The sequence below is a fragment of the Mastacembelus armatus genome, chromosome 4 (genome assembly GCF_900324485.2).
Source record: "Mastacembelus armatus chromosome 4, fMasArm1.2, whole genome shotgun sequence".
Taxonomy (NCBI): domain Eukaryota; kingdom Metazoa; phylum Chordata; class Actinopteri; order Synbranchiformes; family Mastacembelidae; genus Mastacembelus; species Mastacembelus armatus.
The window spans coordinates 19,968,251-19,996,233 of record NC_046636.1 but is presented as its reverse complement, the minus strand read 5'-3'; the positions used below and the strand labels follow the sequence as shown (position 1 = coordinate 19,996,233).

The 27,983-nt window shown below is 39.8% G+C and overlaps 1 protein-coding gene across 3 annotated transcripts; it reads left to right on the top strand.

Moving 5' to 3' along the window:
• Positions 1-27,951, top strand: shroom2a (shroom family member 2a). Of its 3 annotated transcripts, XM_026304865.1 has the most exons (12): positions 1-274; positions 1,926-2,139; positions 9,016-9,164; positions 16,783-16,884; positions 17,522-17,644; positions 18,127-20,533; positions 20,983-21,068; positions 23,444-24,046; positions 24,658-25,215; positions 25,739-25,901; positions 26,034-26,306; positions 26,386-27,951. In XM_026304865.1, the coding sequence occupies exons 2-12, from the start codon at positions 1,933-1,935 to the stop codon at positions 26,656-26,658; spliced, it is 4,944 nt and encodes a 1,647-aa protein (XP_026160650.1). In that variant the 5' UTR covers positions 1-274; positions 1,926-1,932; the 3' UTR covers positions 26,659-27,951. The 3 variants fall into 3 exon arrangements, with proteins under 3 accessions (XP_026160650.1, XP_026160651.1, XP_026160652.1); XM_026304866.1 differs by lacking the exon at positions 16,783-16,884 and having other exon boundaries at positions 26,386-26,658; XM_026304867.2 differs by lacking the exons at positions 1-274; positions 1,926-2,139 and adding an exon at positions 3,171-3,420 and having other exon boundaries at positions 26,386-26,658.
• The last annotated feature ends 32 nt before the right edge of the window (positions 27,952-27,983 follow it).

Genomic DNA, 27,983 nt, shown 5'->3' with positions numbered 1-27,983 from the left:
TTCATTTAAACTCTCCTGAGCGTGTCTGTGTGTCCTCGTTTTTGTCATGAAGTAAGATACGGACTGAACTGCTGCGTTTGAAACTGTGGGAAATTTTCGGCTTATTCTGCGAAACTGCTCACACAGTTGGCGATTTATTTAAAAAGCGACTCTCCTTGAAGAATAAAGCGGTTAGAAAAGATGAAGTATGTGCGGCGCAAACCTGGGATATAGCTGCGTGCCACCCAGGGGAAGCTTTCGTGTTCACCGGTTTATCCAGAGTTTCATTTCCCAGGTAAGGTCAGCCATTTAAACTGCGGTTTGGTATGATTAAGTCACAGACCTGGGCGAATAGAGTTGTTATTTTTATGTTATTGCGCTTGTTTCCCACAAAGATAGGTGTACCTGATTTCCCAAGAGCTGGTTTGTTAGCTCAGTTTGACTTTATCTGTTGGTACAAGCGAGGACGGTTTTCATTGTGTTGCTCGGGTATTGTTAGTGTTTAATTCTCTCACACATAAGAGCATTAGGTTTAAGTCAGCCTGTCTGGAGTATGACAACAGGTGTTTAAGAAGCCTTACAGCTTTCCCAAATTAGTGACATGGGGATGCGGTTTTATTTGCTATGAACACTGAGAAACTGCTCACAAAAAGAGCAAAAGTTACGGGAGGAAACATGCACACATTCGTTTTGTGTCCTAAAGCGTTGTGCCTTTCACATTAAGAGCACATATGTAACTTCAGTGACCTACGAGAGATATGATACCACAGCCTGTTGGCCTAATTATTCTGAATTAGTTTATCTTGCCATCTTGTCTTTAAAATGGCACTGGAAATATACGAATTTACAATCCAAAATGAGAGCCGTATGGGTTTAAATTATTTAATAATGTAAATATTTTAAAAAGAATAACTTATTTACGAGAAAAGTTTATTTTATATTAATTCCAAATATAAAGCTTTAAAATATTTTTTCTATTTGATATATTCTTCCATATAGCCAGAGTCCTTTTTTTTAAATATCACTAGTAAGAGACTAATTGAAATTCTTGCCTAAATAAAGGTACATTCAGTGGTATTATTTTCCATTCGACCCCAAGTTCTATCATTTTCTTGCTGCTTTCTGTGTCAGGTTCTGTTTAATGCAGTGATGTTTAATTTAATGGTATGTTTGAGTATACAACATCATATTGCTCAGCACTGACACAGTATAATCACATTTATTTTGACTTCTAAGCGTGATTGTCAGTAATGCCAGTTAGAAGCTTGCATCATGTAAAAGGCAACAGATTACTAATATGCCTTAGCCTACTTGTTTTAAAATGTTGTTGGTCCGAGTAACAGATTTTGGATTCAGCATTCTGTAAAATAAGATGTATAACAGCATGCAATATATATTATATATTAATAAACATTAAACATTTTGATTTAATTTGCGCATTTTATGCAATAATGTAAAACTGTCATGGTGAATCTGTATTAATGCTAAATACATTAATATATTTGACAGTTTGAGACAACATAAGAATAAAATAGAATATTTACAATGAAACATGTTCTTAGCAACCAGTTTTAAATGGGTCTTTAAAATATATTTTGCTTCTCCATCCTGTGAATGCTGAGTTAGTTTTGTCTATGAGTCTAGACTGAAGAACAGGCTGTAGTCTTTGTAGGTCATGCCCAGGTTCAGGAAAGTTCAAAAGATAAGCAGTGTCATCAGCATCATGCTGGAATAGAACAGATTAAGTATCTAACAGTATTTTATCAATAATAGTTTGAGCTCAAAATTGAACCTTTTTAAATATAGTCCCATTGTGTCTACAGTAATGCATTTTAGGACATCATCATTATTAATAGTAGAAATAGTAGTATGTGTTTCTTGGACATGATTTAATGCTGTTTTTTTTTTTTTTAATTTTGTGATTTATTTATTTTTTTTTTTAATAGCTACACCATGGATCCTGAGGGATATACAAATGATCCACACTATACTGAAGCAGAGAGGCTTTGGCATATGATGCACAAATCAGGAGATGTAGATCAGAGGAGCAGAGATGGTGAAAGCTGGAAGCTGGTGAATGTATTTCTATCAGGAGGTGCACCATGGGGATTTACACTCAGAGGTGGACTGGAGCATCGGGAACCTCTGCTCATAACCAAGGTAGATAATCAGAAAAGCTGTTTTTACATCAATGCTGAGAGTTGGAATGTGAGGTTTGTATTTGTTGATTTGAGCATAGTTTCTTCCCCAAACATGTTTTCTTCTAATTATTTTAAAATAATTTCCCCTTTCTGTTAATGACCAACTTCAATCAAATGTTATTCAACAAAAGTTCAGATTTTTGACATCTCTGTTCACATTCAGGAATGTATACAGAAATCCCATCCAGTAAAATGTGACTGTGGTATTGCATCCAATCGTTTGCAATATGTGGTCAGGGGTGTGTATTTCTGTCACTGTACAGCTGCATCATCATCAATTACTGTTCATGCCCATTTGTTCCTTCTGCTTTTGAATTCTCAAATTAGGTCCCTTTAAATGTCACCATCACAGAGGTTTTTTGTTTGGTTGGTCAGCCTACCACTTTTGTCAAGGCTCAAACATTTCAACAATTGCTGCATAATCTGCCATAAAAAAGAATATAGTCATGGTACCCAGAGGGTGACATTCATTGGGGATTCCATGACTTTTCCCCAAATAGTTTTTTGGCTTTTAGCAGAATATCTTCACGCTTGTTCTTGTTTCAATGCAGTTACACATTTTGAATTCATGCTGATATTTGAACATGTACCTATGCTATGGAGAGAGTGCTTATTGTTTCCTTGCAGTCTAAGCTTGTTCCATAGTTTTGTGCATTTGATAACTGAATGTGTTGTAAAACCACAGTGCTTGAAGGCCACAATTTTATATCTGTTTTTCATGACATTATCCATGACAGGGAAAGTACCTATTCACAGTGCAGCCAAATCAGCTCTAAAATCACACTGTAACCTCATTTCTCTGTTGACTGTGTAATGATTTACTACAGAAGACCTTGCTGGTAACTTTGGCTTGGTAAAATACCAGCGCCTGTTTGTCAGGAGGTGTATCCCTGCTTGATTTTTGTTTGCTGTTTCTGCATTGACCAAAATCAGTCCAAAGTCCATCTCAGATGTACAAAACTCAGGATCTTAGGCACCAGGCGTACAGTTAAGGACCACCTTCAGCCATTACTGTAGGTTTTACAAGCATATGGTTCAAATGGCTAGAATTTTTAACCATTTTAAGTCTATAGGCTGTATAAATTGGTTAGGTCACACTGCTGGATTGTGTGGGGTAAACTACCGCCCAGGTGGATGGCCAATCTTTGGTTTGATATTGACCGCATTTTATCATTAATATTTTGACACTAAACATCCTTAGTCTGCCAATTGACGAAAGTGGACCTGCTTGGATATGATGGTGAGACGTTAACTCCTCTTTTAACGCTAATCATTTCAACTGTTGCTGGCTCACACTCAGAAATTTCTAAAAAAAAAAATCTCTTAAAGAAAATTGGTCATAAACTAGACTAAACACAAGTCTATCAAGCTGTCCTGAAAGTTTAATTTCATTGTCCCTTAAGCTACAATGTGTGGTAATAGATCTCATCTCAGCCTTTGCTTTCTTATATTTCAGTTCAGAGGGTAGCCTGTGGTACCAGGAACGGGGGAGGAATGTTGGAGTTTTTTTTTGATTTTCTAGATGTTGAGAATTATCTATGACAGCTGGAAGCCCACAGGAATGGCATGAACGGATAGATTCAGGCAGTCAGAATTAGTGATTTGTGCTTTTTCAGAGTGGCTCAGATTATGGCTATAAAGGTGTGTGGTTGATTTACTTATGTTAACTAGATTAAGTAAACCTATGGTTTGCTCTGTGGTGTATCTGTGGGCCATGGGTCTGCTTGTCATTTAAACATGTTTAAGGTGTTATCTCTTATTCATGCTACAGACATAGTGTATACCAATTTTTGCATGTAGGCCTGTTTGAATGACTTTTCATGGATTTATCTGAGAAATCTTCAGATGGTAGTTTCAGTTAAATATAGTGTAGGGTGTTCCTTTACCCATATCTCTCTCTCTCTCTCTCTCTCTCTGTGTATATATATATATATATATATGTGAGCAAAGTTACAGTAACACATTCTGTCCTGGTACAGGAGCTAAAAATCTGGTCATAATGGTTGCTGGATTTCAAATGATCTGTCTACTAAAATATGACTTTTTTATTTAATAATCAATCACTATATTTACCTGCCATAGACAGGTCAGGCTACTTAAAAATGTTTGTGCTGCCACGGTGCAGAGGATTTTCCATTGTAGGGAGTAAACTGGCAAAAATACATAGTGTGCAGACTTTAGTCTTTAAGGTGACATTTAAGTGCTAGCATGCCTGCTATAAAGTTCCTGCAAGTACTGCATCTTTGCTTTTTCGCTGCCTACAGTTATTAAAAGAATTTTCCCATCGCACCTCATACTGCTGAACCATGTAACAGAGCAGCATCCGTGTAGATTTTTTTTTTTTTTGTTTCCCATAACCATAAACAGTAAACAGTCCACTTTGCCGTTTGTTGAACTGCACATTTGAATCAACAATTTGAAAAGTGTGTTTACCCTTGGAAATATTCTTACAATGTTTATGTTCACTAGTCACATTGCATGTTTCAGTGTGAACAGTGAGCACACTCCTCATGGCAGGATGCCTGTGTTTCGCATAAAAACCTGAAAAGCACACTTTTACAGAGGGCCTAACTTCCCATAATAAAAATGTTGTTGTTTTCATTTTTACTTCCTGCTCTCAGATTGCTAAAATAATGGATAAAAAAGGGCCCAAAGTTTGATGAGAGCTTTTGAGTATTGGTTAAAAAATATCCTGGATTTAATTAAAATTCTTAGCATTCCACTCATAGCTCAGGTTATGCTCAAGGTCTTCACGAACTTAAAATCCTTAGTTTCAATAAACTTATATAATCCTGTTTTACACAGCACAGCAGGGCATGAGGCCAGACATGTATGCTTCATCTGAAAGGATCTAATTTTATATGTAAGAAAATATTGTTGGCTGTTACGGAACCAGTACCAAGCATGCAAAACTGTTTCTGTTCTTACATGCTGTGTATTACCTGCAGGTAAACAGGTTTTACCAATTATTGAATGCTTTGTGTGACAACACTGTGGGCTCAATTTGACTGTCCCATGATTACTCAACCTCTGGAGTAAAGATGATTCATAGAGAATAGGAACATAGTTTGTGGAAGCAGAAAGATTTGAGGATTCAGATAATTTTCTATTTGTGAAAGTGAGGATTTCAATGATAAAGACTTGAATTGCTGGAAGAGCAACACAACAGTCAAGATCATTAGTGTTACTTAAATGTAAGTCTTTTGTTTTGTACAGCACATACTGTATTGAAAGAGTTTACAGGCTATTATGGGAATCTGGAATTCTCGTTCATGGTAATTTTCTGCACAAGTCCCAAATTTAATTCCACCTACACTCATCTGCCAGTTTATTAGGAGCATCTAGCTTAAAACTAATACAATCTAATACAAGAATCCTGCTACAAATCCTCCCTTTTGTGAAGGTTGTAATATTTTTCATTTATATCATGAAGGTTAGGCTAAGAAACACAAACGCCCCACCCCAGTGTAATGCAGTGCTATTGAGTAACAGCACAAATCTTCTAAAATGAGCATAAATGCTCCTCTAAAACTATTTGAAGAACTGAATTGTAACCCAGGTGGTTGTATAAACACATTTTGGATAGTGCAAAAAAGTACTGATGTCCAATAACCAGTCCATCATGTGGTTACTTTTTGTACACTACAAATGTTTGTAGTGATAATCCCACAGACAAGTATCACCTGGCTCTGCTCAACTCTGCTGAGGATTTTAGCTTCCTTTGGGTCATTGTTGGCACTTACAGTACCTGAAAAAGATTTGAAGGTTTGTGTAACTCACGCAGCAGGGTCACACAGTTAAATGTATTTTGGTTTAATTCCACCTATTGGGAATCATGCTTTAACTCCTATTGCATGTTATATATGGTGATTTATTTCAAGTGCTTTTCTTTGCATCTATGTGTTTACATTTACTGAGACAGATGCTATTAAGCCAATAGCTAAAATTAAATGTTGTCCAAAGGTCAAATTTGGGTGAATTTGTTTATGTGGTTGCTGTTGGCATGTCAATGGACGTTCTCAGTAATGTGTGCAGGCAGTGCCTAAAGCCGTACATGAGGTCTGAGTTCAGTGCCCTGTCAGCACACTGCACAGGACATCTGTCAGCAGAAAAGATACATTCCTTAGGCTCATCATCACCACATCCTTCCCTTCATGTTCCACAGAGTGGCATCAGGCTATTTTTGGGGATACTCAGGCATCCAGGATGACTGCAGTTTGAGTGATTACAGTCTGGAGGAAGGTGGTAAACGAAGGACATGATATGTCTCATGCTGATTGAGCTGCTATGGTAAAAACATGGAACTCCTGTCTTGATATATTTTATAAACATGTCTGTCATTTGCTCTTGTGTTTCCTTTTCTGCTGCTACTTGCCATTTGTTGTTATTTACATTCTTAATTTTCTCCTTGTTGTTTCCTGTTAAGTTGCAATGGTCATCTGTAGCCCTTGGCTGCCTTACAGATGTCCTGGCATTGTTCATCTATAAGACATCATTCTTTGTAGGCACTGTGTGTACAGCATTTAGTTGAAAACAGTGATGTGCTGTTGTCCATTTAGTAGTTATCATAGCAACTTAATTTATATTTTCTCCTTTGTTTTGGTTTTTTGGTTTTGGTCTTTGCTTTGGGGCTTTCTGACCCTTAGAAAAATACAAAATAGTACCAGACTTATCCTTTCTATTGAGAATTGTTTTTCATTTGCTGTGCAGGGTAACTGTGGAGTTTTGTGCCCATTTTAAACTTTGTAACCTACTGTAAATGAATAACAGTTTCAGTTTTTCTACAAAAAACACTACCATATCAGGATTGTCTTAGGAATCTTTCCAGCCATCATAAAAAAACTTTTTCTGCTGTGCCTTAACCCTGCCTTAAAAACAGTATTATAGAAAAATGAAAAGGAGCTTTGATCAGGGCTATCTGGTCTTTGTTTTTCAGTGCTGAGGATAAAGGCCACATAAGACGTAATGGTCTGTAAATGTACACATACCTCTGTGATTGTGTCATGCAGCCCCCTCTCGCAGGTTGACTGGAGAACTGATAATCAGCTGCAGAGCTTGGCTTTTGTGTGTTAATGTGCCAACTGCTTTTCTTTCCACATTGAGCCGTGCTGTCTTGCACCTCTCATATCTGACTTTCTGCGTCAGTGTGAGGACAGCCCTGACCTTATCCCTCAGGCTGTCTGACATTTCAGAGACATTCTCTGTAACTTTGGTTCTTTTAATCATATATGCTTTTCTAGAGACATCAACACTTGTAAGTTACTGACCTCAGTGCACTTTTCAGTGTACTTCCTTCTGGCAAATGTGTTATTCCAGGTGTCCACCCTCAGACCAAGACAATACAGTTTGTTTTTACATCATACCCCTTGCTTGGACAGCTCTTTTTTTGAAGTATTTTCATAGCCTTTGATCCTTGTCTTTGGAAGCTGGCCTACCTGCAGTTAACTTTTTCTAAGTAGTGTGTTTCTTCAGGCACTGTTACTCTGTAAAGGAATGTCACCAAGAAACTGGTGACTTTAAGGTTGGTTACTCACAACCTTAATCTATTTTATATTCTTTTATTTTGATACCCTTGCCATGACTGTCATGAGCATTTAATGTATAGTTATGGGATAAATTATTTATTCGTTTATTTACAAAAGCAGTCATGATTTTACATTTGCCACTCACACACAATTGGAACATCAACATAGTTTCCAAAATGTGCAACTGAATATGGACATAACAATAGAGAAGACTGATCACAAATCAGCCATTAAAACTTTCTTAGCTGATTCAAAATTTAATGTGTAAATACCCATCATGCTAAATCTTTTAAACAAATCAATATGTGCAATATCACTGATGTGGAAATGTCACATACCATCATATATTGTTACATTTAAAAAAATTACATATTGATGATTTCCCTTAGATGTGCTGCGAAGCTGTGATCTGCTGATTATACAGAAGTGGTGACAGAAATGATACAGGAAACTACAGAGGAATTTCACTGCTTCATGTACTTGGTAACATTTTAACAAAGATCTTGATCTTGAATTTATGCTGAAATAACATATTTTATGAAGAAGAAGCTGGTCACAGAACAGATTATAATACAATGGACAACATTTTTACTTTACACTCAGCTCTTCATAAATATATTACTAAGCTAAGATGTATTGTATATTTTAGATTTTTTGATGAGCAAACAACAAGCTGAGCATTCAATCAGTGCAAATCAGTTATAGAGCCAGAACATTATATTGCTACTATATTCAATAAGCAGTTGGTGTGAGCACGGTTTCTTTTTTAGATGCTCGGGCCATCACCTGGCTGTAGAAACAGGCAGATAGGATGACACTTCGTTAACGGATAGAGTCTGTAAATATTGTGAGCTGACTTTGCAAGACATCGTTTATGTGACTGCTTTTTGTATCAGCGTGTCTGAATGTTTTCTGAAGAACTATTTAGATGATTTTTCTACACACATAGCATTGGCGTAGACCTTATAATCGTTTGTGATGTTTGGTGTTCAACATCCTTATCCTGCTTTATTGTGACATCATGATAGCCTGTACCTATGCAGCCTATGAACTGTGTGCAAAATGCAAACTACTAAGCTTACTTCCTAGTCAGGTAACATTTGACATGGTGCATCCTAATTGCAGCATCTTGAGTCTGCTCTTGTTTTGTTTTGTCTATGTTTGTGGGCAAATGTATGCTGAAATATTCTGTATCGAGCAGTTACCTGCTAACTAGCTGCCTACAGAGGTTGGCTTCCAGAAATTTTTGATATCTCTGTAAAATTGTGTGCTTAATTCAAAGATTTCCATCTGCTGTGTTTATGTGCCAGGTTGAGGAGGGCAGCAAGGCAGCAGCTGTGAGTCTCCAGGTGGGAGACGAACTTGTCAGCATCAACGAGATTCCACTGACTGGCTACAGACAGGAGGCAATCTGCCTAGTAAAAGGCTCCCACAAGACCCTCAGTCTGGCAGTGAAAAGGTAGGTAACTAATTCCCCAACCCCTCCTGTGCCCTCTTTTCCTGCCTCTACTGCTGTCACAAGTGCACCACCCCCTCAGCCTAACAGCTCACCATGGATACAACAAACCAAGGTAACGATGGAGTAGAGATGGTGGATCCTGGCCCTTGTGTTTGTTTGTGTTGTAGGTCTGTAATCTAGTCTGTGCTGTCTGGGATTTCTAAGATATAACTGTTGAGTTCTTGGTAGCTGGATGGTTCTGTTTTGGTACATTGTGGTCAACAAGGCTTTATGGTTTGTAACAGTTCATGATCAATTTAAAAGAACGAATAGAGGTTATGGATGACATAATTCTCTCTGTGAGATCCCACAGAGACCTGTTAGCTCCCAGAGAGATGTGTGGGAAGGACAAACAAGAGGAAGTTATGATGCAAATGACAGTATTATGGTACCTTTTTTTATCAGTTCAGTACACCTGCTTGTCGCTTTATCTCACGGCCTCTTTGATAAGGATTGCTAGCTTTCATTGCTTCTTCTCCTTGTTGAACTTGCGCCACTTTCATTCAGCAAAGAACACACTGACCAGTGGACTGAAAATAAATGATTACATTCACTCTTTTTGTCAAAAGCCAGCCCTGGTGACTTATTGATTCCATCATATTGTTTAGTTTTCATATCCTGATGAATCATTCGTCAGCGGAGTCCCGGAGGCCTTTCTTACAAATGACCTTTTGTGTGTGAAACACTAGTCACATTGTCTGTCTTTGCCATCTGCATTTCGTTCTGTATAGTATCATATCATAGTGTAATCCCTGAACAAATCCTACTGTACAAGAAGGTCCACTCACCATTTATCTCTCCACAAGGACCTGGCTGTGAGTTTCGTCATTGTGTTCTATTCTCAATAGACACGTCTATAATAGGATCTGGAAACGAGGATACATTACTGTCTGTAACAACCTGTGTCTATTAAATCACCTATTACTTGTGACTTAGTGCAGATCTGTATGGAGATGGAATTGTGTAGTCTAAACAAAGTTATTGCCAACTGACATGCAAACACACGTCTTATTATGTTATTGTTCTGCGAGCTACTGTTACAAACAAGTTAATGTCAAGTGTGGTTTTGTATAATGCTCTAAGTACGCTAATCACCACAAATCACATTTGATTGCATACATTTATTGGTGCATGTTACTATATGTTTTATCATGAGGCAGTTTGATATAAATATGCTCAGCAATAATATTTGGATAAATTGCACATATATCAAGAATAAATGAAGACACTGGACACACAGGGACACTGGATTTGAACTTGTATTTTTTAAATTCTGTTTGGTATTACAACACATACCTAAAGCCAGTCCAGCTTGTAGTTGCAGTTTAAATAAATATTGTTTAAATGTTTATTATGTTTTACCTGCTGTAGGTTTTAGTTTTAGGCTTATGTACACTGATTTAACATTTCTAGGCTTATCTATAGAAATAAGATAAATAGATAAAAAGAATGATAAGTAATAGTATTGCATGTGTGAAAAATTATACAGTAAATGAACTATTTTAACCTAAATGGTAAGCATATTAGCAGAGGCAATATCAGTAAAGATTTCAGGTCTGTTATGGTTTTCCACATGCTAAGTAGTTAGCATGCTGGTAGTAGTGTTTCTACTTTCACATGATGCAGTAGTTGCAACATGTATTTTGCCTTTGAAACAGTTAATAGTGGGTGGATTAGCCTACAGAAGATCAGGCAGCATAACTAAAGGATCTGCGTATTGTCATTTCAGTGTGTTTGTGATTCTGAAGACATTTCCTTACAAGGACAAGCCTGATTGTTCATATTGCATTTTACAGAGACACGGGACTCTTAGTTCCTTCTGCTTGTCTATGCTGAAGACTTTACTTTGTTCCGACTGTCTGAAATAGGATCTCAAGTCAGTCATTTTCCAAGGCCACAATAACAAGTCTGTCTGATTTAGAATACAAAAGGGTGAAAGTTGTTCATTACACAACCTCAAAGCTCCTGCTCCAGTCCAAATTCTTCTTTTCATCCATCTGCAGTATGCATGTTGTGCAGAAAACTGGAATTGGGGTTTGAAAATGCATTGCAGTCTAGCATTCCACATGACCACAGCTTATTCTGTGCCCGAGCATGCAGGTGTCAGGTATATGAAGGTCTTTCCTTTTTATCTCAGAGATAAGTTTGGATAGTTGAACAGTGATCAGGAAGCTGTCAGAACCTGCTTCTGTCTACAGGTGTGGTTTCTTTACACACAGCAGAAGGGAGGAGCTTGAAATAGCAAGTCATATGTTTTGCATGCAGTGACTAACATCAGACTGTTGGTATAATGTCATTTGGGAGAGAGGAAGAGGAGAGGCTTGTCATACGTCACAGAAGGAACAGGCAGGTGTGGTTATCTGTGAGAAGGCATCTTGTCATCTGCACATGCCTCAACAGAACTGCTCTGTACTGTCACAGACAGTACACTGTACACTGTGCTTCAAGTTCAGAAAAGCTCATGAGTTATAACTTAAAGTTAACTTTATTTTGACTGCTTTTATAGATGGGAGCAGTTTGGATTTTAACTCCAACTGGACCACCACAGTCTGAACTGTCTTTCTTTCCTCTTTCCTGAGAAATTTGCAGTACATTGAAACCGCAGTGTGAATTATTAAACTTTACCACATGAAGCTTAACCTTTATTGTGGCATTTGGTTTCCCCCTTCTGGCATTGCTACAGAAGTACCACAGTCAATAACATACTTCATTATTTAGCATTGTCTCCTGTAGCAGAGAGGTAAAGCTTTTCAGAGTCATTGGGGGTCACAAACATACTGTTTTCAGTGCCGTAATATATCTATATTGCTATTTTAGATGGGTGAAGCCTTCACAGAAATTGCTGCATAATCCAATTATACCTGGAAAAGCTTATTGGCAGAACTTACAGTGTAAGCATTCAGTGGGGGGTGTAGTGCTGTGGCTTACATTTACTGGTATTTGTTTTTCTAAATAAGCCTATGTAGTATGATTGGAATGCTGTATAATGAATTCTTGTCTTAAGTAGATTTCTTAAAATTGTTTAGGGCCTTAGCTGATGGAAAAAATAGTGTAAAGATTCCAGTGTTGCGCTGGCTTAACTACACCCTTCTGATTGTTTATGGTTTCTTCCATTGCTAAGGTGAGTCGACAGGAAGTCACCGAATTAGATTTCACTTGGTTTGCAGGAAGAAATTTTCCAGTCAACTCTTTTTTTAACCTGTCTAATCAAAAATTACACTTGATTTGAGCTGTTGTATCTTCACTATAGTTTATCTTGTTTAGTTACTGACAAACTTCTTCAAAATGTTTGTCATAGCCGCTGTTCAAGATGTTTATAAGGTGGGGGTCTCTGAGAACATTTAATAACTACTCACACCTCATAATAGTTTTTTTTTTTTTTTTGCATATTTCTTCACACTGTTATAATACAGTATATTTTATATGACAGTTTTATGGGTTGATTGTGATTGGTTCATTATTACAGTCAGTTATGAGGACATAAAGAGGTAATTTTGGTTTTGTTGCTTGGCTGGTGTTCTGGTGTCACAACAGCAGGTAAAACAGAGGCCAAACTTCAAACCATTGGCTATAGGTTAGTAAATTTACCTGCACTGGTGCTACTGGTTGCTCAATGAAATGTAATGATAGCCGCATTTTAAGATATGGATGTAACATGTGGGGGTGGTGTAGAAAAGCACATATGGTGATATTGTTGAGACCCTCAGATAAAAGGTTTCCAGGTTTCTCTGAGCTGTGGGTCAGTGCAGGCAGCCGGTGACTTGACAGCTGGTATGCCAGTTAGTTCAGGAATGTGCTGGTCATTACATGCTGCTCACGGTTCACCTCTCTCGCTCGAAACATGACTGGTTTGATTGTAGGGTCTGTTGAAGAAGGCTTTTGTCAGACCCCCAGGACCAAATGGAATTCACCGGTTCACCTGCAAAGTACAAGTTGAGTGCAGCTGGGCACAACCTCAGCATTTTTCTGCCAAGTAATATTCTACATAATGCTCCACTTCATTTAGTCATATGTTATACAACATGGATTGTACCACAGGAATAGAATCTATCTATATAAGCCACATTTTTAATAGAAAAAAAGTTCCCAAGGGGCCAAACAAATTGAAAAAACATCCTATATGAAGTGGGATGCATTTATTAAAGTTAAAACTGAAAAACAAATTTGCATTTGCTCTACCTCACAGTGAAAACCTTGTGTGCAAATGGACTCAGTGGAGAGTGTTTCCCTGAAGATGAACCAAATGTTTGGAAGGAGTATGAGGAAGATGAGGAAGATGATGATGATGTTAGTGATGTTAGTCTGTTAGCTGCCCCATTGGCACCAGTGGCAAAGGTTGACGATGCCAGCCTGTTAGCTGCTGCGATGGTGCCAAACTCTGAAACGGAGGATGAGGAGATTGATGGTTCGATTATACGTCCGATTGCTTCCTTCACTATCGATCACTGTGAGTTTTATTGCCCTCCTTTCAGTTTTAGGTTGCAATCAGTCTTTGCTAATCTTCTTGCTGGTCACTGGACCTCTTGAAGGTGTGCCATAGCATGTTTTAATAATAAAAAATTAAAAAAAGATTTGTCACTTGCACTGGAGTGTTTCCTGTACCCTTTTACACAGTTGTTACCTGAATGCAACAGTTAAATTGACAGAGAATAATAAAAAGGAAAATATGCTGTGGATTATGTGTTTTAGTTTTTCAGAAGAAAGATATGTAATCTGTAAATCACTACCCTACCAATCCAAGCTCATGTTGTTTCACTTCATTCAAACTGCACAGTTTGCAACAGTTTGTTGTGTAATTTTTAAGGTATTTATGTATAATCTCTCTACTATAAATTCATACATTCTTTATATAACTAACAATCTCTGGAAACAATGATTACAACAAACTAGTGCTAAAATCAGTAGTTTTTAATGCTTTATTATTTTGCCATCTGTTGTTGATATCCCACTTTGCACAGTTGCAATGCTCATTCCCTGAGGCTCTCGGGGAAACTGGGTGCCCTTGCACCCTGGAGAACAACCTGTTGCCATAGTAATAGTAGAAATGCATGTTTGCCTCTCAACAGGGGAGATGGGAAGAGAAAAGTCCGGCATTTCATCCCATCATTAGCATATTAGCCCCTTCGAGCCAATGAGACGAGGCAAGGTACGGGGATACTCTAAAAGGACTGGCTGTGACAATAGCCCTCCTCTTTCACTGTGCACTCTTCCACCCCCTCTCAGAGGCAAAATCTCTGTAATCCTGGGGGAAATCCCTCCGTTCAAACTAACTCTACTAAGAACTTAGTTTTAGTAATGGCCTTTCTATGTTGTATATTATGCTTTCCAGTCGTGAGCTAGTGTGTTTGGTTATTGTTAGAGTTGTGCGATGATGCTTAGCAGCTTCCATGTGCCTTATTTTGACTTGTGTTTGAAGTGTGTGTGGAATGTGGTGCCTGTCCAATTGCACACTGGTACAACTGGTCTCATACCTAAATTGATATCCGGTTCCAGTTGAGCTCAAACATTATTTTGTGGTCTTCTGGAAAGTACGTTGCTTCATTGAATCTATTTTGAATTCCTTCAACCAGGTGTCTGGTGAGTCAAAATTAACTTTGTTTTATTAACTTAGTGAGTCTTAGTCTTTATGATGTCTGTATTGATACCGACTACTTTTTGTGTTGTTATGCTTAGATGAATGAGTGGGGGACATTTTACATATTGGGGATCTCTTTGCTCTGTATTTTGGCCATAATACTCTGTATAATCATTGTTGTAATTATTTTTGTCTTATCATTTAGTATGAGGTCATACATCATTTAGGTTAAGCCATGATCAGCAAGACTTAGCATTATAAAACCAAATGCAGATTAATCTTTTAAAAGAAAAGGCTTATAGGTAAAACAAAATCATCTTTGATTATTGCTCTCAGATTTAATGCATTATTAATTAATTGGCCATTAGTTTGTCAAGATATTCAACATGTCCTCTGCTCAAGCTGTTTATTTTTGAATGTGGACTGGTTGGTACTGGACACATTTGACGTCTAAACTGATCACTCAGAAAACAGCCTCTTCCCCTGCCCCCATTCCAGCCAACTGATTCACTTTCCTAGCATATCTGTGCTGGCCCAGCTGTAGCCCTGACGATAGGCCTAATAAAACCAGGTTCATTTGCATACCAATAGCGAGCGCCATGTGTGGCTAGCTCCAAGTGCCCCAGAAACACAGACTGTGAAGGGACAAGGAAGACTGAGCTCCATGTTGGCTTTTCTTTGTCCTCCAAACAGGCCTTAACTCTAATCCACATTTAATTTTGTGGAATTGTCCCACTTTATTGAGCTTAACTAAATCTCTGTCTCAATCTGAAAGTGTTCAATCTGTGAAAATACTGTAAATAAAAAAAATGTTATTTATTTTACACAGCAGTTTGTTTTCAGGTCACAATGTGAGCAAGACTGTTGTTTGGTCCCCCCTGTTATCAGATCATTGAAGGATTTTAGGCAAGGTGAGGTAGGGGGCAGTACCTCCTGACCTCTTGGCTTTGTAGAGTTCAGTGAGACTGGAAGTGTGTAAGGTTTTGTCAAAAATTCTTAACCAATATAACAAAGTTTTCAGTTCCCTCTATGTAGTCACAGAGGTTTAAGATATATCTGCAGAAAATAGATATACTAACATTACTAGACAGCAGGTCAACAACCTAATTAACAAAGTGATTCTAAAGCTTTTTACATTATTGGACTTTAATTTTTTTGAAGTAGTTTATATAGTTTATATAGCCTTTATATTGATGGTCAAAGGCTGAAGTTGTGAAAGCTTACCAACATTCACAGTGAAAATTACCCTAAACTTTTTTTTAAATGTCACCAGTCAGGAAGAATTTGGCAATTACTGACTGACCCCTTGTTTCCACTTTAAAGCCTAAATTGCAGACTGCAATATTACTCCCACTACAGCTGCAGCTGCAAAGTACTAAATGATTACCAAAGACGTCAGATTCGAACCTTATCAAGGACAGAAAGGCTGTCTGGGAAACAGACAACAGCTTGGATGGAGGGGTGATGTGGCTGATCTGATAGCGTAAGAGATTCTCTATTCTCTTAAGCCCCCCTGCCCCATGCTGGGGTTGTGCACCCCTGGGACCATATGGCAGGGTCTGAGCACAACCAGCTCACCTCAACTATGTATTATTTCAGTAATGAGAGAAGAGGATAACAGTGTTTCACTGTATTATTCCGTTTTATAGGTCTATCATGTAGGGTTTTTCTCATCTTCAGTGCAACACGAGTACAGAGTAGTTTGACCAAGAGAGGGGGCTATAGCACCATGCACAAGCAACCATTCACACTCCTGTAGACTACATATTAGTGGTGAAATAGGAACAGTCTGTGATAATGGAATTGTTTGGGATATCTTTGTCCTGATGAGCCTTTGAGAACAAGATACTGAGTTGTCTACAGTGCTATGGTGTGCCCAAACTTTTAAGACAACAGTCTAAATGTTTCAGCTGCTTGTGGTAGTCCTGTTTTCTGTTATTAATTTTGGGTGCAGTGCATTGTCTGTAAGTGCTTCGTGTGTGTGTTCCTCCCTCTGCTGCCCAGGAATATGAAAATGGTGGATATTGTAGCTCAGAAAATGCCCTCAGAGAATGACGTGCATGTGGCAAGAAGCTTTCTTACGAAGATTTTGCGAAGTTCCATGAGGTATGGTTCTGTGGCTTTATCGTAAGTAGTACCTGTTCCACCGCACTCCTTTTGCCCTATGGCTATAATCATATTAATCTTTCATTCCTTTTGTAGCAACTGGTCGACTTCTGTGATTTATTACCTGCCCACATTTTCATGGCTTTTTGGCTTGTCATATTAATGTCATTAGATGAGGCTTGTTCATTCCACCCCATACAGCCTGCAGTACACTGTCTGTCTGTGACATGTATACATGTTTTGTGTTTATATTGATATGGTTGGTTTGGTTGTATTTTATTTGGTATTATGTAATTTTTCTGATGATATGTTGTACATTTACTTTCTCCTGACATGCAAATCAGAAAGAATTGCTTAAAAGGGTATGTATCATATGCATAGCTAACAACTGTATAAAGTTTTTTTTGATTACACAGAGACAAAAATCAAGAACTCCAAACTGTTGCGGTCCATGAATGTTGCAGTATATCCAAATGTTGCATATCACTGTCTCAATCTATGTACAGTTTTTACTTGTTAAGTTGAAGTAACAGCGATACCTGTACCTTTCATTTGCACAGACTCGTATGGAAGCACATTTTGTTTTCCATGCGGGACTGGTCTCTAATCCAGTCTGTGTTTTTTGCCCTTGGTGCAGGAGGAATGAACCCATAAGCAGGCCTCACTCCTGGCACTCTACCAAGTTCAACGAAAGCCATTCAGAGATTGCCAAAATACAGTCACCGCCCACACCAGCCTGGCACACCAGATATGATGCTAGGTAACTCTGGATCTTTAAGTGCCTTTTACTCTTTATGTTTTCATTTCCACATTGATTATTTTATTTATATATTAGTTAAATTTGAGATAGATAACCATTAAGTCATCACAAGGTTTATATAAATGAAGATGGAAATAGCCAGGACAACTCCAGTGTTGTCACTTTACTGTATTGGATCAGTTTACTGCACTGGATCGTTCTATTGACAGGATTTTGTGCCCATATGTAGACATACAGTATTATAAATTTTAAGTGTGAAGACATGGCTGTCAAGTTCTTTTAGTTTGCTTTTATGCTGCAAAAGTTACTGTTAACTGTTAAGCAGTGTGGCCAAAGAGATAATTAGTTGGATCTTAATTCATGAACCTTTTAGAAATTATACCGCAGCATAATTTATGATTTGATTATCAATTGCAGTCTACTTTAGCAGAAAAAAAATGTTTTTGTTTGATTTTCACTCTTTCACACTTTTTGACCTCCAGCTCATCCTCAACTGATCTCTCCTCTGGCTGGGAGCAAACAAACCTACGCAGAGTGTCCGACCAGTTCAGCTCTCTCGGCAGCATGGACAGTCTAGAACATGTCCCACATCCGTATCCCGCTGGTCAATTGTCATCTGCTAAGTCCAACAACAGTATAGAGCACCTTGGAGGAGGTAAACGAGACTCAGCCTACAGCTCCTTCTCCACCAGCTCTGGCACACCAGACTACACCCTTTCCAAGAGCAATGCTGCCTCAACTGAGAACATGCTCTCAAAGGTCAGCCAGTGGGATGTAGGAGGAAAGCACAACAATGGCAGAAACACGCAGACTCTGATTGAGGGAGTGAAACAAGACGATAGGGTGGCGTACTTCCAGATGCCAGGTGTTAGCACAGGTTGTGAGGGTCCACAGACTGAGGACCCGACTATCTCCCGCCATTCCATTTCAAGTAGAACCAGCTTTGGACCTGTTTGGCATGTCCCTGAGAAAAAGAAGACTTCTTCACCTTCTCCGCCTCCTCCACCTCCACCCACACGCAGTGATAGTTTTGCTGCGACTAAGGTGCATGAAAGGGGGCTGGTTATAGTGCACCCAGAAGGACCTGATTTACATGGCCCCTCTAAGGCTTCCATTGAAAATCAGCACAGCCACAATCTATCCCCCAAAAATGACGACAGTTTTTATAAGTCCCCTGATAATTACAATCATAACCAGACCAGCTCTAACAAGCAGTATTCCCTGTCGAGTGGTGATGTTCAGCAAGGTCAGCCCTACCAGCAAAGACACCATAGTGACAAAAGCACTTTTTATTCTCAACCCTGGGCTACATCTGTACCAAAGCCACAGAGCTTCAGTGGCTATCACTTTAGCATGCAGGAACTGCCTACTAATGGTTCTTCACAACACTTTGGTCAGATCCAGAGAAGAAGCTTTAGTACCTCACTGTCAACCACAGCCACTGACCAAAACACAGACAGCAGTGCAAATAGCAGATACTATTGTGTCACAACATGTCAGCCCACACAGCCTAATCCCCAGCCTTTGTTGGGAAAACCTAAGGACAGGAGGAGTGTCACAGGTGTAGACCTGACACAGACTGGGAAGGAACACTCTCTTAGCCCACAGATGGTCACCAAAGTGACACATCATCTTCCCCAACAACACTCCTCACACAGTAAAGATAGTAATGGATACAATAAGATCCAAATTACTACAGCACTGGAAACCTCTGTACCCAAACCCTGCTCTGATGAAAGAGGAGTCCACAGAGGGCATAACACACAAAATGCAGAGGCTCAGTCCACAAGTTATGCTCCTAGCAGACAGTCTGAGCCACGAAGGTCTCTACCACTGCAACACAGAGAATTACCCCAAGACATCAGACTTCACAGCCAAGTGAGCAACAAGATTAGCCCTCAGGAGACCCCTATGCTTCACTCTTTATCTATGGATGTTGCAGGTCAAGATGAGAAACCAAGAAGCACAAGTTTGGAGGAGTCACTTGAAAGCAAGCAACTAAAACGCAATGATCGTTTTGCCACCACATTAAGGAATGAAATCCAGATGAGAAGAGCTCAGCTGCAGAAAAGTAAGAGTGCTGAAGGTGCTACTGAAGAAGGTCAGGATGTATGGAAGCTCCCTGAAAGCACCACCCCAACGTCTGCAGACGGCTCCTTCACTAATATCTACAAGGATCATCTGAAGGAAGCACAAGCAAGGGTACTAAAGGCTACCTCTTTCAGGAGGAAAGACCTCGAGCCTGTTTTAGTAGAGATCCCGGCAGCCGAGGCCTTGCCTAGCTATTCAACCTCAGCACTGGCCCATAAAGATGTTGCTAACTCAACTGTCACAGAGTCAGTAGCAAGTAAACCAGGGCATGCTTCTAGTCAGGTAATGCGCATTGGTGGTCGAAAGCGCTTTCCTGCAGAAAAAAAGATAAGGTCTTACTCTGAACCAGACAAAATCCATGAAGTTGGGGTAAAAGAAAATGTTCACCATGAAAATGCAAGTTCCTCACTAGATCAGCAGAAACTCTTTAAACAAAGTGGGAACCCAGGGTTTTCCAGTCAGATGCAAAGCTATACTGAGAACCAAAGCCAAGATCTTGGTTCCACCAGTACAGCAAAGGATACACAGAAATCAGTCAGAAGCAAAGAGTACACTGACGAGGCCCAAGGAGTCCCTTATTCTGCATACACATATTCTGTCCTAGACCAGCAAAGACTGGGCACCTTCGCTGAGTATGAGGCAAGGTGGAATATACAGAAAATACCTCCAGAGACAAGGGCCTCTGGACAGTACCGCTCAGCAGATAACATTCTTGATCCGGGTCCAGAGGAGAGAACCAGAACTTCCTACTTCCACGAGAGATCCAGATCCTCTCCTTCAGCTGACATTTATGGGCAGGTGAGGCTCGAATCCTGACTGGTTGGGATCTAAAAAATAACAAACATTTTATTCGAATAATCAGAAAAATAACAGGTCTTGTGGTTTTAACTTGGTTCTAGTTGCTTAGATGTAACTGTATCAAGCCCTAGGCCACAAGGTGGCTTTACATCTTGTTAAGACAAACTGACTGAAGTGAAAGGAACAAAGGAAAAAGCCAAGTCAAATATTAATCCATGTTTGTTCATAATGACACACCCTCAGCTTAAGAAAGAGAGAGGGGGATCAACCAGCTGAATTTCTTTTCACTAGTGAAAAACCAGGAAGCTGCAACATGCGTTGGTTAGAATAATTAAAGAAAGACAATAACTTTGTTCTTGGAATAGGTTTAAACCTCTTTTTTGTATATATATATATATTTTTATTATATTTTGTATAACAGACGATGTGTTTGTTTAACATATTTACAGAAGATTCCAGTTCCTGCAAGAAAGTCTGAGACAGAATATTCTCAGACGGAGCATAAACCTACTGAACAGCTCCACACTGCTACAGGGTGAGTAAACTTTATTTGATATAACGCACTGTCAGTGAGACCCTCTATATTTCTACAATATGGTGTACTGCAAAAATATCAGTGGTTTTGTTTAGGAATTACTATACTATAAAGAATTATTGAATGTTTTTTGCTTTATGTGTCTTTATTGTTCTGTCAGCATATTTAGTGTCACATTTTACTGCTTCTGCTCATAAGCTTTTCTTTGAAAGAGGCCAGTGAGAATGTAGAACAGTGAAATCTTTTGATCTGTCAAGACATACCATTGCCACTGCTTTGCTGCAGCTGTGACAACATAAGCTGTCTTTCTGGCTGCACTGTGTCACTTAGTTAGAGGCTTACTGGTGTGGGCGAGGCATGTTGGTGACAGAGAGGAAGTGTTTCCTCAGCCCTCTATCAGAATGCAACGGGGACTCGAGTTCAGGGGGCAGCCCAAAGGCTTGAAATTATCAACAATAAGATCTGGTACTTTGCATAAGTGGATTTTTAGCTGCTAGCAGCTTGTCTCTATGGATGGCAATGGTTTCCGATAGATGCCTCAGTAGTACGAAGCTCTCTATGTATATAAAGTGGTTTGCTAATGCTGGATTAAACATATCCCCTTGGTAACTGTTTGTTTTATGGGTGGGGTGGAAGTATTTAAAGGTAATATAAATTATTGTTTCAGCATCTCCTTTGATGATCCCATATGAACATCACAACTTGTCCACTGTCCACTGTTGTTTGGTGACATCTCATACATTCCACTCTTTTAAAATCTAGTGCATTCATTATTTAATCATTTTTACTTTTGATCCATGGAGTAGAAGGTAGCTCAATCCATGCACCTATTTTTTTTAAATTAAAGTGTGCTCCACCAGTTTTACATATGAAATTTTACTCACTTATCACACAAAATAATTTTTGAACCATGACTGTCTTTTTCTCCAGTTAGTTGGAATCATTTTTCAAACTAACTATAGTGGTGAAGTGACTTCATATCCAGGTATTCAGCTGTACATGCAATAACTAACCTAACACAGTTGAAACTCTTTGAAGGGTATAGAGTATCCCTTCTTGAGCAACTTCTTTGTAGCAGCCACACCATTTGACAAAATAACAACAGTGCAGAGGATGTTGCTGTCATTTACAAGTCTGGGAGATGAGCTAAGTGCAGCATGCTCCACCCAGATAGTGTTACTAATACAGGTGTAAGATTAGATCGATACCAGCAGGTGGCTTCTCTCACAGAGAGCCAGCAGACACTTTTAATTTGTTCTATGGAAATGACAGCAGTAAAATATCACCTAGGGTGAGTTGGTACATTAACCTCTGGTTTACAATTACACCTTATTTGGTCCCAGTCTAGCTATATCGTTTTAATGCTGCCATGGTTTTACATTTATAGACAGAAGAGAAACCAACTTTGTCTCCAGTATAACAAAGCCAATAGTGTAGCATGTTGACAGTGAAAGTTAAAGTTAGTTTTAATGTTTGGCAGCATTGACAGGCATTAGTACATATTAAGACACATTCTTGACATATTGACATTATCTGTGTTTTTTCTGTTGATGTTGTGTATCACTGATAAATGAGCCTAAATAATCTTGAGCACATAAATATTTGTCATTGCCTAAATATCTACATTAACATAACTATTGGAAATTGCTGCCACGGCTCATATTTGTGAGGTCACTTTCTCACACTCTATCCAATGCTTGAGGCTGAGGCTGAGGCGTGAGGGAGGGTGACAGCTTCTTCTTTGAGTAACTTGTCACAGCTAGTAAGAATTCAGATTGGGAGTTTGAATTGGCACCTGGCTGTCCCCAAGTTACTCTGCTGTGTCTTATGGCAATACCACAGTATTAGGCAGGTTTACATGCTTTTCTCATATAATCTACATGGCTCAATGAAAGACAGCATTCCACTGTGTTGTACTGTATGATTAAATGATCTTGAAGCATAGAACACATATGGGTCCAAATCTTGGTATACAATCACTTCACCTCCTTTATTTCACTGTGACCTCGGAACATTGACCTTTTCATCCTCTTCCATGTTCATTTTTCCTGCATAGAGTTAAAACTGAAAATGTGAATCAGAGAGGAAAAAATGATCTGATCTTCCTTGCACTGGAGGATTATTTATTCGACTATGCAGACTGACTTTGCGGGAACACAAATATTCCTCTTCAGGCTGCCAGCTGAACATTTACCAGGGAGGAGCCTTGTAGGAGGGAGGGAGACGTGTGTCTTGTCATGCTGGCACAGTCTTAATCATAGCGACTGCTGGAGGGTGAACAAGGCCTCTGCCACAGTGTATTATTTGACTGAGCTGCAGATGATAGTCCATGTTGCCTTGCTGTGTAATTAAAAGCTTTCTATTGTGCTCCTCAGGTTCTCCCAGAGAGGGCCCAGTGACTGTAAAGTGAGAGAAAAGCCGGTGGAGTTGGAGCATTACTCGGCACCACCCCATCTGTCCGTGACAGGAGCCAACCCTGACTGCAGACACAGAGCTGCTTCTGCCACCGAGAACCACAAAAACACATCTATCACACACAGTATCGCAGACTCTGCCCTCCCTCAGCCCGAGGAACACAGCTACACCGAGCCACCAGCTGTACCGTGGAGGAAGTCCTCTGTGCTGGAGAGGCCTCCCCCACCCAGATGCACAGAGACCGAGTCCAAAGAACTCTTCACCAGTTCCCAAAGTGAAATCTTTGCCCAATGCTCTCCTAACACTGATTCTAACTCCGCCTCTGTGCCCTCCTCCTCTGCAAAGGGAGATTCTGAGCAGGGCAAAGGCCTTGTGGACAAAGGACAAGGGGAAGTACATCATCTGTCAACAACCAATCCTCAGCTAGCCTCCTCTCCCGCAACCTCCTTCAGACCTCCCGGGCTGGGTAGGATGGAGGGCCAGCGCTCACCATCTCCACAGTTTTCCCCACAGAGACTCAGCGACAAGCCTCCAGCCTCTCTGCAGGATGAACACTCCAACAGGTAAGCTTCTTAATGCCAGGTCAGACAGGACATTTGTGGCAGGACCAACAGAGTTTAGGCTCACAGAATAGCTGGAACTACTGCACAGGTTAGTTAGAAGAAGTGAATGCAACTCCTGTATGCATAGTGTCTTCATGCTACATGTACAAAGGAGCTTATTGATAGTTACTGGCTTTGTAGATTTCATTATGCGATTGTTATCACAACAGTAAATTAGAGGAATTCTTTTGCATTTCTATAAAAGCAACCGGGCAGTGTAGGCATATTTCAGCTTAATGCTGAAAATGTGAAATGTTTTCCAAAAGCCCAAACACGAAGCTGTTCGTTTATCTTCTGGACTCAGGACTAATTGATATCATCTGTAGTGCACGTATGACTGCGCAGCAGGATTAGTACAGCTAGCAGAAACCAAAGTGGTGGGAGGAGTCCACATGTCTTGGATCCTCCAGCATATTGGGCATGGAAAAAATCTCAGTTGCCATCATGAAGTGAAACTTTAAAGCAGCGTATGGCTGGAATACTGCAACAGGAGGTTTTCTTCTCCTTTCAGAGAGAAACCTCTTCAAGCTCTTTTTTTTTTTTTAAGTCTGTTCCTCTCTTTGGTATTTCAGGATGGAGCATGTGATAGAAAATGAAAATACTACAGTAAAGAAAGTGCCCATCAAGATTGTCCATTCGGAGGGAGTCACAGAGAAGGAGAATTGTCCATTTTTGCAGCACAGCGACTCCCAAGCTGTTGTTCTTGAGGGTCCTGGTGTCACCAGCCTCAGTAGCCTAGGAGCCACAGGGCAGGGTTCAGGCTTCTGTGCCTTTACACGTCAGAGGGAGCCCAACAGTATGCCTACTGCTCAAACTGACCAAAAGCCCCAGAGAGACATATACATGGTCACTGGCCTCTCCAATAGCCAGGAGCTCACAGAGGAGCTCAGCAGCAACAAGACGGCTGTAACCACAGGCCTGACTGAAGAGGACCAGAAGAGAGAAGAGCTGGCCAGAGACATAATGGGGAAGGACAAGTCGCTAGCTGACATTCTGGATCAGAGCAAGATGAAGACGACCATGGACTTGATGGAGGGTATCTTCCCTCAAGGGGAGCAGCTGCTGGAAGGAGCTCACCAGCGCAGAAAGTTGATCTCCAAACAGACGGCGCCACGGCCCACTGAGGAAAGGTCAGCCTCATACTTAGCTCTTACTGTGTGTGAGAGAGGATATGTATCTGTGATCCACTGGAATTCTTTTATGTTTTTTTTTTATTTTTTTTTTACATAAAATCACATTTTATATTGACATACTTCATCTGCTTATTCTTCTTGTTTGACCTTTACAGTTTGTATTTACTCAAAATATGTCACATGGACTAAGAAATCATTAACTCATACACATGACTTGCTATATTTTTAGGGACACCTTGCTGAACTCATACAATTAGTATTTTTCACTTAAAGTCAAACCTCATATTTTTCTGTGAAGTTGGCCTTCAGAAACAAATCATTTGTTTTGACCTGTTGAGCACCCCCTCAGTGAGGGTATGAGAGTTGGTCATAATCTGTTTCCCCAACATTACTATACAAGTCTACATGTTCTACCCAATTTTTTAAGAGGCCTAAAACAATATTAATACAGCTGGCAACAACATCCTATTGGAGCACTACTGATGCGTTGGTCGACATGTATTTGTTATTTGAAATTTAGGGAAAAGGAGGACAGTATGGCTGCAGCTGTCACCATGGTGACCAGCTCTACATATTACAGCACATCTGCTCCCAAAGCTGAACTCCTTATTAAGATGAAGGACATGCAGGAGCAGGAAGAAGACTCTGAAGACGAGCTGGATACTGATCTGGCCAACAAAAAGGTGCATACACCCACTGAACCCACTTTGCCTATGATAATATCTTGACTAAAGTTCTTTGCAAACTTGTTTTTGCCACAGTCAACATCATGACTCACCACAGTTCTCTTTTTATACTTTCTGTTTCTTTTGTAGCAAGAGCTGATCGATAGTCTCAGCAAGAAGCTCCAGGTGTTACGGGAGGCCAGGGAGAGTCTCCAGGAAGACATCCTGGACAACAATGCTCTGGGAGAGGAGGTGGAGGTCCGAGTCCAAAAGGTTTGCAAGCCCAACGAACTGGACAAGTTCAAGATGTTTGTTGGTGATCTGGATAAGGTGGTGAGCCTCCTTCTTTCCCTGTCGGGTCGGCTGGCCAGAGTGGAGAATGCTCTCAACAGTCTGGAGGAGGACGCTACAGCTGAGGAGAGGGTTAGTAAATGTAAACCATAGAAATCTAACAGACTGGTATAGTTGATAGTTGACCCTAATGCTGTTTTTTCTTCTATAGCGCACATTGATTGAGAAGAGAAAGCTGTTGATTCGACAGCACGAGGATGCAAAGGAGCTGAAGGAGAACTTGGACCGCAGGGAGCGTGTGGTCTATGACATCCTGGCCAACCACCTGCAGGAAGACAGCCTTACAGACTATGAGCACTTTGTCAAGATGAAGTCTGCGCTGATCATTGAACAGCGCAAGCTTGAGGACAAAATCAAGCTGGGTGAGGAGCAGCTCAAGTGTCTGATGGACAGTCTGCCAATAGAACAGAGACTGTCCTTGTGAAGTCGTTGGACACTCTTGGAATTAAAAAAAAAAAAAAAAAAACTGCTGACAAAGACTGGTCACTTCAAGTTACAGTTGAGCCCTGTGTCCAATAGAGGGAGACAGAGACAAGAACCTGCAGAGTGAAGCAGCATATTTGTGACGAGACCTGTCGCGTTCTCCGACATTGTGGACACCACTTCACATATCCCGAACTGGACTGTCATAGCATCACTTGAACTGAACGCTCCCTTAAGTAACTCCTTCTTGAAAGATGCTGCTTTTCCTCTCCTCATCATACCACTGTATCTAATGTTTATCATGCCATTTATGCTTTGTTTTTATTTTCACGTTTTTTTTTTTTTAGTAATTTATTGTAGCCTTTTGAATCTGCGCAAAGGGGACAGTATTTTATCTTCAACTGATTTGAGCAGCCATGCTACCTGATGTGTGTTTCGTGCTGAGGACTAGGACTATTTATCATGTTTTATGCTTAAATGATTTCACATTCTAAACTAAATTTCACACAATCCATTAACATCTGGCCAAATATTTCAGTAAACATAAACCCTATATAATCTAGTGGCCTTTTACTATGATTTTTGTGCCCTCTCTTTCCTCACCGAGGAAACTTTTCTCTTACTATAAGATGAAGACATACGATGAGACAGAGGCATGTTAGTGCAGCAGCCCTGTAAATGTACTGATCATCTGGAAGAGCACTTGTTCAGCTTCAGTAAACAGAAGAAGCACTTTGCTTTTTACTCAAGTAAAATCCACACTTGAAGTACCTGGGAGTCACGCATGTCCTGCAAAAACTGTCCAGTCTTCAGTCCACTTCTGCCTGTTGCGTCAGTCATCCTGTTCTGTTTTAGTCACAGCCAGAAAAAGGTTTTGAGTTGTGATACTACCACATATAAGTTGGCCAAGTGTTTCTGTATTATGTCTTTTTATTTCATTGTGTTTTATTATTCACAGCAGATATCTCATGCATAGTTACCACAGTTGTTACTTGACTTCTAGTTAAATTTCACGACTGAAAAAATGTTCAGGTTAATCATGTTGCAACCAAATATGGAACAAAGTCATTCTAAAGCATTTTGATCAGCTTGAACATTACTCTAAACTAACTAAATTTCAGACTGTCAGGATTAAATCAGTCTCCTGAAAGTAAAGTCTACAGGATGGTGTTTGTTCTGCACATTTGTGTGTGTATGTTACGGTTTCACAAGCTTCATGCACTGCTACAGCCTGACTCTTTAACACTATCAGCTGTGCTCCTTTAAATCAAATAAAGAGTCTGCTGAGATCACGCACGAGTGTTTGATTGCTTTCTGTTCTGTGAT